The sequence below is a fragment of the Juglans microcarpa x Juglans regia genome, chromosome 4S, assembly GCF_004785595.1.
Source record: "Juglans microcarpa x Juglans regia isolate MS1-56 chromosome 4S, Jm3101_v1.0, whole genome shotgun sequence".
In the NCBI taxonomy this organism is placed as follows: Eukaryota; Viridiplantae; Streptophyta; class Magnoliopsida; order Fagales; family Juglandaceae; genus Juglans; species Juglans microcarpa x Juglans regia.
Window position 1 is genome coordinate 8651834 of NC_054601.1, and position 10687 is coordinate 8662520.

At 37.4% G+C, this 10687-nt stretch overlaps 2 protein-coding genes across 2 annotated transcripts; one reads left to right on the plus strand and one right to left on the minus strand.

The window, feature by feature from the left end:
- The first annotated feature begins 2268 nt into the window (after positions 1 to 2268).
- On the plus strand, positions 2269 to 3715 carry LOC121263314 (putative expansin-A17). Its single transcript, XM_041166136.1, has 3 exons — positions 2269 to 2445; positions 2582 to 2903; positions 3100 to 3715. The coding sequence occupies exons 1-3, from the start codon at positions 2310 to 2312 to the stop codon at positions 3407 to 3409; spliced, it is 768 nt and encodes a 255-aa protein (XP_041022070.1). The 5' UTR covers positions 2269 to 2309; the 3' UTR covers positions 3410 to 3715.
- A 5010-nt stretch (positions 3716 to 8725) lies between these two features.
- Positions 8726 to 9646, minus strand: LOC121263315 (germin-like protein subfamily 2 member 4). The gene is made up of 3 exons (XM_041166138.1): positions 9448 to 9646; positions 9211 to 9347; positions 8726 to 9133 (listed from the first exon to the last, which is right to left on the minus strand). The coding sequence occupies exons 1-3, from the start codon at positions 9554 to 9556 to the stop codon at positions 8726 to 8728; spliced, it is 654 nt and encodes a 217-aa protein (XP_041022072.1). The 5' UTR covers positions 9557 to 9646.
- Positions 9647 to 10687: the final 1041 nt, after the last annotated feature.

The window sequence follows — 10687 nt, forward strand, 5'->3', positions numbered from 1 at the left end:
TAATTTTTCAATCCCAAATACTATTATGACCTAAAGGTCAAGCCAATTACATTGACTAAAATAGTAATTACCTTTTTCTTTTTTAAAAAGTAAAATCACAAACTATTTTATAACTTGAAAACTTCAAGTTGATAAGATGATTTAAACTTAATTTGATTATGATGCTAATGTTTTCTCTCGTGCGTGGATTAGACTTCCCTTAATAAGCGAACGAATAAGGATTATTGTACATTTTGACATATCATGTTAAATAGTTTATTTACAACAAAATCTTAAAAGAAAACTTAAGAATAGACTGCATGATCATTTTCGTTTAATTTCATTATTCTTTCTATATTAGTGGTGAATCGAAATATCTGAACGTTTTATATATGGTTCTTGCCTTTCGATGGTAAGAACCATAAATCATATGATCATTTGAAGAAAAATCATAAGATTAGGAGAAAAGATATTTGTAACTGTGAATTGTGCAATCGCTGCGTCATCACTTTGAAAAAAGTGAATCAAATATGTGACTTACATGAAAAAAATTAATTTTTTAATAGTAGATCTCACTCTTTTTCAAAGTGATTACGTGGTGTTTACGCACTTCACAATTGTATATAGAATTACTCTAAAATTAGAAAGAGTTTGTGATTATATATAACATATGTGCAAAAATCATGTCAATATATATATATATATATATATATATATATATATATCATGATGATCATCAGGGAATATTGATTGCATCACCCATGTGCCATGTATATATGTGTGGGTGGAAGTCCACCCCATAAGACATGCCATAACATATGGGTACTCTACACATGTCAAAGCTTTGATCCCACATTTACAAGAGCTGACTTCCATTTTTTCCTGATTCTCTTCCACCGCATTCACATGCACTTAATTTATTCATTTGTAATGCAATTTCGTGGCAAACAAGTCACGGCAGTTGCATGTGGATTAGCTACATATGCATGTTCCCTGTATGCAACCATAATTAAAAGGGAAAAAAAAGCATGCAAATTCTGACTTTGATTTTGATCAGTTTTAATATAATATTAAATGTTAATGCTTGGAAATTTACATTTCTTTTTTTGCACATCAAAGGTACGATTGACGTACCACGGATGATCCTGCATGATCATCAGCTGTACTGTAAGAGTTATTTCTGAAAGCACGCACGAATATTCTCTCTATGCATGTTCGAGTTCGACACAAATTAAGGGGAAAAAAAGAAGGCATTAATGGCTCAATCATGTGCTTTGTGTCGGTGTCAAGTTTTGTAGGGCTGTCCACCGCGTAGTACTGGTGCTTGGTGCCTCGATAAACCTTGACATGATCACGTATGTGTAAATGCATGCACAGGCCGAAAGTAGAAGCCAACGATATGAAAAGGGTTCGGATTTTATATATGTTCTTCGTTTGAACAATATTTGAGTTTGCTTTCCCCTCGTAATAATTTCAAATATTCTGGCTTTCATTCGTGCCGACATGGACTGATCCCAAGTCATAAAACGAACAGTAACGGTAATGATCCTAAGTCATAAAACGAACAGTAACGGTAAAGTGTAACGAGAATTAACGAACCAACTAATTGTAACTTTCAGAATTAGTCGATAAAAGAAATGAGCCTAACTCATCTCATAAAACTGATTCTATAAGAAAGAATTGTCCATTCTTTATAAACATACCTAAGGTACCTTATCCACAGACAATGTGAGATTATTCTTCAACACACTCGCTCACATGCAGATCAGTATTTTTTTTTGTCATTATCACGGGATAAGTAGTGTAAGTCGCCATTCGTCCTGTGGTAGATTCTGATATCATGAAAAAATTCATAGGCTTAACTCATCTCATAAAACCGGTTCTACAAGAGAGAATTATTCATTTCTTATAAACATGTCCAAGACCTTGTCTACAGATAATTTGAGATTATTCCTTAACAATAAATTCCTCTAAGAAAATGTATAGAGGCATGAACACTACCGACGGGAATATTGCAACTACATAATTAGCAGCAATATTTGTTGAACTTGGAGTAATATAGAGTCACTTTTTTTTTCTTTTTTTTTTTTTAATGAAAGTAATATATACAATATTTTTAAATCAATGGAGTACTAGTGCTTTCAGTCAACGCATGCATTTGTAATCATACAAATGCATTCTAAATGATTCCCCCAATAATAACGACTTCTGCTCAGTTAGCCGTCCCTGAAGTACGTGTACGTACATCGATTATAAATAACAAAGGACTCTGCCATCTTCAGCATCAAAGCTGGAGCTTAATTCTTTCAGAGAGATCAGAGAGAGAGAGAATGAAAAGGCTCCATGTATTGGCTAGCTTTCTACTGTTTCTGGGTATATTCACCACAAAATTCACAGCAACAATGGCTGCTTGGCTGCAAGCCCATGCAACTTTCTACGGCGGAAGTGATGCTTCAGGAACAATGGGTACGAACGTGAATATATATATTTATATATTGAGAAATGAACTGCTTTCTAATTCCCTGTTTCCCACCATTTTAGAGCTTAAAAAATCATCTGCTTATTGTTTTCAATTCTCTTTATATGTTAATATGACAATCAGGAGGTGCCTGCGGTTATGGAAATCTCTACACCGATGGTTATGGCATAAAAACTGCAGCTCTTAGCACGGCTTTGTTCAACGATGGGAAGTCATGCGGCGGGTGCTATCAGATAGTGTGCGACGCAACCAAGGTTCCCCAGTGGTGTCTCAGTGGCACTTCCATTACCATCACCGGCACAAACTTCTGTCCTCCAAACTATGACCTCCCCAGCGACAACGGTGGCTGGTGCAACCCTCCACGCCCACACTTCGACATGTCTCAGCCTGCCTTCGAGACTATTGCCAAATACAAGGCTGGGATCGTACCCATTTTGTATAGGAAGTATGCGCCATCTTAATTTGTTTGAGAAAGTACTTTTTTTATACGTTGAATAATGTTGTCTTTCTTGTATATATAATTTTGTCATCTCCGATCACGCAAGTGCAGCCGAAGAGGACAAGATAAATTAGGATGATCAATAGTAGCATTAAAAATATAATGTAAATATCATTAATTTTTGGTTATTTGGCTTTACCAGAGTGGGATGCAGGAGAAGTGGAGGCATCAGGTTTACCATCAATGGAAGAGATTACTTCGAACTAGTGCTCATATCCAACGTAGGGGGGGCTGGAGATATCTCTAATGTTTGGATCAAAGGATCTAAAACCAACAAATGGGAAACCATGTCAAGAAACTGGGGAGTCAATTGGCAGAGCCTCAGTTATCTTAATGGTCAGAGCTTGTCGTTCAGAGTCCAAACCAGCAATGGACAAACTCGCACAGCTCTCAACGTGGTGCCTTCCAATTGGAAGTTTGGGCAGTCCTTCACCAGCAATGTTCAATTCTAGATGATGATGATGGATACAAAACCATATATACATGATATACAGTTCTGTACTCCGTTTTCAATATATATATATATATATCCTTCCCTATTTGTTTGATTTTCTCTGCTCCTTTCCTCCCTATATTGTATTACATTTCCTTTCCCTTTTTGTATTACATTTCCTTTCCCTTTTTGTTCAGAAGGAAGGGGAAAAAAAATAAAAAAAAAAATTCTGGCTGGGTTGTGGCTGAGTTTTGCTGTGAAGCCCACCGAGTTGCATGGGTAAAATATGTACGCTGATCGAAAAGAGTACTGGAATATTGTATGCTACTTAATTTGACATGACATGCACTATATATGTATAATAATATATATAGTCATATTCATAATTAATAATGTCGCGTTTAATTTGCTACTATTTTATATTTTCCACCGGTCGGCAAGAATTCCAAAAAGAAACTCCACTTTTCAACTACCCTCCAAGTATTACCGCTATAAGTAATCTTAAATACAAGTTTAAAATAGATAAATTTTATATAAAATTATAGGTCTCACTAATAAATAATTTTTTTTTTATACTTTTTAAGGTAAAATTCATTTTTTTACAAGAATTTATATGAGACTTGTCTATTTAATACTTGTATAAATCATTTCTATTTAGGTTATATATGCTTGCTGCATTAGGATTATGTTGATCAGGACATGACACTTGTTTGACTTAAAAATAAATTCGTAGTAAATTTATAAATTGATATTGTTTAGTATAATACTTCAAATTGTAAAGTTTATTTGATTATAAAATATATTATATTGCGACAAATTAATTTATAATTTTTTTTTTTATAGAACTCCTTTATAGATGTAGCAACAACGTGCGTGTGATTGCAGATTGTTAGGTTCGATATATGTATAAGGATACTGGAGATATTCTAAAGTGGCCCTTTTCCGAATGCATGCCAAGTTAGAGACACTCTCTAACTCCCTGTTTTTCATTAAGAGTACGCACAAATTGGACTAAAGTAAAAGCTAGCGGTCTCTTCCAACACAACATCGATGACACTGTTTCATCTTTGGGTTCTCATACAACTTAAGGCTGCGTTTGAATGTTGAGGTGATCACAGATAATTTGAGTTAATTTGTGAATAATAATATTTTATAGATTACATTGAGATGTGTTTGAATAATATAAATAAGTTAAGATATGTGTTTGAATATATGAATTTAGGTTGAGATGGACTTAAACTTTTTATATGAAGTTGAAAAAGTAATAAATTTCATCAATAGTTAGTTTGAGATGGGTTGAAGTGAGATTGACATCCAAACATAGCTAATTAGTTAAGAGTACCAGAGCTTTAAAAGGTTTTAGGTTGCAAGAGGTCGTCCACTTCACCTACCGTAACTTGTTTTTAACCCCTGATAAGTGACAACCCAACCATATATATATATATATATATATATATATATATATATATATATATATATATATATATATCAATGGAAAGTCGTGATCTTCATTTATAAATTAATGTTAGTACATTTTCCAATCTCAATAACCACCTTCTGAGGAGTTAGTTGAAGTGATCATCTGCAAAAGAAAAAGAACTCAGTTAGAAGAGTCCTGCATGCAGCATGAGATGATTCTAATGGTATATGGTTAAGTTGGGCTCTGAATAAAATAAGTTTAATATAGGAAAAAAAGTGAAACAAGTGTCTAAGAAGATTTTATCTTATTTGCCGGGCTATATATATATATATATATATAGTGATCAAGTTCTTACAATGTTTAATGCTATTTTCATCATTTTATCTCGTGTTGATCAGAGGTAACGTAATAGTCCAATATAATTCTTATATATCTCATTGAATGTTTGTAGGTACCTCGCGTAACTTTAACATTAAACGTATTGATGTCGTCCAATATGCTTATCACATTTACCATGCCGCATGCCATGCACTTGTCTTTCAGCTTATTGTTCTCATTAATGCTCTTTTCATCCTATATCTCAAGAAACGTCGTGCGCAACTTATAAAGACAGTTAATTGTTATAATCTAATTAATGAAATGATGAATTGTACGTACGTATAATGTTTAGCCTCGTATAAGAGGGAAGGATTCCTGTTTGGACCTTGATTTTACGTGCGTCCATGCATCCCATTTACTCGACACACACGCATATATATATATATATATATAGATATATATATATATATATATATTGTATGTATCTATGTATGTATGTTCTTTTCAAACTTCCTTTCTACGCAGTTTTTTTTTTTTTAGTGATGTTAACGGGCTGGTTTGTAGGGTTGCTACCTGCCCCTTACGGGGCAGGGCCACCCCCTCCCCGTCCCCCGCCCCCGCATGGGGGGGGGGGTGGGTGGGTGGGGATTTTTTCCCTATAATCTGTCTCCGTCCATGTGGGGGCGGGGTACCCCATTCGTTGCACGGGGTGCGGGGGTGGACCTCCATCCGTTCGCCCCCCTCCTCGGCTTTCCCAAACTCAGAGGCGTCTGTTACAACAAACCCAATTGAGTCCTCTGTTGGCGTATGCTATTCCATGGCAAACGAGATCGAGAGAGATTGAAAGAGTTCGAGAGTCTGGGTCTGGGATGAGAGAGTTCAAGATCGAGAGAGTAAGAGAGTGAGAGATGGAGAGAGTAAGTGAGTGAGAGATTGAGAGAATTTGAGAAAGAGAAAGGAATCGGAGGGGGGGGGGGCGCTTAGACATGCGGGAGCAGGGCTGAGCCCCCTCCGTCCCCTGCCTCCACAACTCCCCTTTTATATGGGTGGGGGGCCCCCCGTCTGTGCGGAGTGGATCCCCTGCCCCACTCAGGCGGGGCGGAGCGAACGGGGAGGTGCAGCGGGTGGCGAGCACCCGTTGCCCACCCCTACTGGTTTGGATAGTGAGATGAGATGAGATGATTTTAGATGAAAATTGAAAGTTGAATAAAATATTTTTTAATATTATTATTGTTTTGAGATTTGAAAAAGTTGAATTGAGATTTGAAAAAATTGAATTGTTTATTATATTTTATGTGAGAATTTGAAAAAGTTATAATGATGAGATCAAATGAGATGAGATGAAACACTCTCTAAATCCAAACGAGCTGTAAAATAAAAATATAAATTCAGATTAAATTTATAAAAACAGGAAAAAAGTTAAAAAACAAGAAACATAATAAAATCTGAACAAAAAACTTTCAATGGAAAACAAAAAATAAAGAATAGAGAAAAAAAAAGAAAAAAAGAAAAAGAAAAGGGCCACTAGGAGAAGGCCTTGGATGACGACCCTTTGGGCAGCCCAGAGTGGCCGTAACTTTCAAAGGATCTCGGCAGGCTGCAATATCTAATGCAGGCAGCCCACTTTATCTACCATAACTTTTCTTAAGTATCCCTGACAAGTGACATCACTACCGTAGATCAAGGGATACGTGTCTTTTATACACACATATAGATATAGATATATAAATATCCCTAATTTGTAAAACTATTCTATATATATGTCCCATAGAGAGATTATGATCATTAATTTAAATTTAAATGTTGTTACTAGATATTGAAATCCTCTTATTGAACTTGCTCATATCTAAGCTATAATTCAAGTATTCTGGTTTATCTGACATGACACTAAAAATGAAAAAAAATGACAGTTTCAGGTCTTGTTTAGTTACGCAATTCAGATAAGATAAGATGAGATTTTTTTTAAAAAAATTGAATAAAATATTGTTATAATATGATTTTGTAATATGATTTTTATTTTTAGATTTAAAAAAGTTAAATTGTTTATTATATTTTATGTAAAAATTTAAAAAAATAATAATAATTATATGAGATGAAATAAGATGAGATAATTTAATTATGCATAACCAAACCAGCCCTTAGATAGGTTTGGTCAAGTCATCAATTGGTTTATCAAAAAATAAGACCAAAGCCGTCATTGTCCAACCAAATATATATTTAAAGTTCACAAATGCAGAAACGATGTCGTAGGACCCACTTCATATATAAGTTGTGCTACACGTACGCACATAATTTCAATACAATATTATATGTATAGAATGACAATCCGATTTTATCATTATTTTTTTTTTAAATTTGATTTTCAAATTTTAAGATTTTCACAATTTTTTGACATATCCAAAAATGCTAGTTACAACCGAGGGGAGGAACCGCGGCGTAACCGCGTCCCATGTGGACATAAATTGAAAACGGTGCGTTTTCATTCCCCACAAACCAGAAAACAAGCCAAATTCTCCTTCCCCCCAAATCATGCTTCGTCTTCTTCATAGAATAGTCTTCCCCAACTCACAGAGCCCTTCATCTTTTTACCTTCAAGGAATACCATCAATCATTTACCTTTTGTTTATTTTATACTCTGCTATGGAAAAAGCCCAGGGAGAGATTGAATGCTACCTCTTCAAAATTCCCCTCCCTCTTCAAATTTCAGAAGCCAAAGAAAACCAAAAGGAAAAAAAAAAAAAAAAATGCTTCCTCAAATGCCTCCTTAAATTTTGTTGGGTTGTTAACTGTCTTTGCCATGAGTGCTTCATCTTCATAAACATCAAACCAGTACTTATCAAAAATAAAAAATAAAACTTGAACCAATCCTTTTTTTTCCTTTAATTTTCTTAATATTTCTGCTATACCGTATACTCTCCCCATGCACTTAGGGCCTCATCTTCTTTTTTGATATAGGCGCAAATGGTATTCCAGGATTTATATATAGTGATGAAGAAAGAGAGGAAGATAAATGATTTTGTTGGCTGGAGAAATGGTTTTGCCTGGAGAAATGGTCCTCTGATCCCTTGCCTGGGAAAATGATTTCCAATGAAGAAATGTAAGGAGGTGGTTTGAGAGAGGGATGAGATTGTTTTGGGTGATGTGGGTCTGAGACGGCATTCCTACTGCAAAAGGTAGAAGGGAAAAAAAAAAAAAAAAGTCAGCTGGGTAGTCGAGAAGTGGTAAGGAGTGGCTCTGCCTTTCTTTCCTCTCAAACCGTCGACTGTAACAAGGAATACCATTTGTCTTCTGGCTTCCATTGTCTTCCCATCTTCGAGGAAAACCAGCAATATAAACAAGCAGCAAAACTAGAACTAAAAAAATACCATAATTTTTCTTCTTACTTTCCTTAGTTTGTGTTTTTATTTTTATTTTTTTACTGACATCACTTTATTCCACATCAGCAGATTACCCGGCGGTTTCGCACCGCCGGTTGTACGTAGCAAAACTCAGACTCTTATAGGTAGATCATAGCACCCCATTACATGGTTTATTCATAGGACCGTCTACTGTATATTATTATCGAGAGTACGGGCTGCCATACTCTTAGTTCTTTCACTACTTCTTGGGATTAAGGTTTGCTTTGATTGTGTCAACCACCTTGCCATCCACCTGGAAGGCTATCTCCAGCACATCGTCCGGCACCGATGGTGACGCAGCGAAAAGTGATGTGGCAATGACTTGGGTGCCCGGCAGTTGGCCATTGAAGACCACGATCACAGAAGCAAGCTTGTCGCCTTTGTTCTTTTGAAAATGGATGAGTCCCCTGGGGAACACAAAGATCTCACCTTCCTTGATGGTCTTGGAGATGAGCTTGTTTGCTGTGGTGATGAAGCCTACTTCCAGCTCGCCTTCCAGAGTGAATATGGTCTCGGTGGCGCGCGGGTGAGTGTGAGGAGGGTTGAGTCCGCCGGGTGCATAGTCAACGCGCGCCAGCGACACGCCGAGCGTGTTAAGGCCTGGAACCTGTCGGAAATATGCCATAAAAGCAAATTGTAATTTCCACATTTTGCATTAAATAAAATTGTTTAAATGAACAGAACCTGCATCACATCGGCTGTAGTTACGACTGAACCAAACGAGTTGTTGATGAGCGCTGGCTTAGCCAGGCCATTGAAGGTGAAATCTGCTGCCGTGACATCTGCATCGTCCTTGCATACAAACCCGTTCACCTTTATCTCTGTTGCACGAATGACAAGGAAAATAAGAGAGCATTTGATCAAAAGAATCATCCCGACAATATGTACAGTTGGTCTGGGAACTTAAAATGAATCACATACTTGACTTTAGATCGGCAACGCAGATATCCTGAAGGGGGTCAGGATCGTATGCCATAGAGCTGGAGATTGCAGCAAAGATGAACAGACATGCAAGAAAGTTTGCCACCATGATTGGAAATGACTTGAAGGGGAATGATGTATTAGTTAAACTAAGAAACTGAGTAGAATGCTTGGTTCGGATATGGAGAAAGAAACAGCCTGATGCTCTATTTATATACACATGTAACACTGGTGCATGGTCATAAATTTAGAGAGTCTGATGTGATGCCCAAGCAAAGAACAGGGTTTCAACTTAAATCCCAAGCAATTTCCCAATGAAGACCTATTTTCTCCTTGTTTGAATGGGTGAAAGAGGTTGGTGAAGAAGAAAGTCAGTAGATACTAACGTTTTTGGGGTTCCCTTTCCTGATACGGCCTGTAGATGTGTGTTTGTTAAACTAATACACAAAACAAAGCAATGGGGCTTGGACAAGCTGCATGCCTGCCTGGCTAAATAGCGTTCATTTCTTGCTATTCAAGATAGAACTTTAAACCAAACACATAATTTCCAATTCAATGAGATGTGGTTACAGATTGATGATAGGGTGACAAACACAGATAGCAAATTTATCCGTACAGGTAAAAAAAGAGAGATGATGCATGCAGAAAAATCCTGCACAAATTGTCGAAGATGGTTGTATACACTGGAGAAAAAGCTGAGCACTGACGTGCACTATACCGCGGGACGGATAAAGCAGTCTTAGGCATTACATTCATCCATTTGGTACCCTGCGGGGTAAGTAAGTTCGGATAGCGACATAACTAGTCTACTCTTTATTGCGATAGGGGTCAGGGTAAGTTGTTCGACAGCTGGGGCTCGGGGGGGGGGGGGGGGGGGGGGGGAGGACCCACTCTCCATCATGGGAGGGATAGAATGGCCTTCGGCCTAGTTCTCCCCTTTGGTCTTGCGGGAGGTATGCTGTTCGGGCAATTTGAGATTGGACCCGCTCTCACCCGTTGATATTGTAGGGAGGGTAAGTGTTGGGTCAGGCTAGTGCTGAGCTCACTCTTCGTTGGGGGAGGTGGGGGTAAGTTGTTCGGGCCGCCAGAGGGCAGGACCTGCTTTCCATCGTGGGAGGGGTAGAGCGGCCTTTGGCCTTGCTCCCCTTGATCCCGTGGGAGGTACGCTGTTCTGGTAGTTTGAGATTGGACTTGCTCACGCCTGTTGACGTTTGCAAGGAAGGTAAGTCTTTTTCTTCGG

Bases quoted from the DNA above. Each gene is read 5' to 3' on its own strand.
- LOC121263314 (XM_041166136.1), top strand. From the start codon at position 2,310: ATGAAAAGGCTCCATGTATTGGCTAGCTTTCTACTGTTTCTGGGTATA. The intron at 2,446-2,581 runs GTACGAACGTGA...TATGACAATCAG, and splicing joins TGATGCTTCAGGAACAATGG to GAGGTGCCTGCGGTTATGGA. The intron at 2,904-3,099 runs GTATGCGCCATC...TGGCTTTACCAG, and splicing joins GTACCCATTTTGTATAGGAA to AGTGGGATGCAGGAGAAGTG.
- LOC121263315 (XM_041166138.1), bottom strand. From the start codon at position 9,556: ATGGTGGCAAACTTTCTTGCATGTCTGTTCATCTTTGCTGCAATCTCC. The intron at 9,348-9,447 runs GTATGTGATTCA...TTCGTGCAACAG, and splicing joins CGTTGCCGATCTAAAGTCAA to AGATAAAGGTGAACGGGTTT. The intron at 9,134-9,210 runs GTTCTGTTCATT...TATTTCCGACAG, and splicing joins CTACAGCCGATGTGATGCAG to GTTCCAGGCCTTAACACGCT.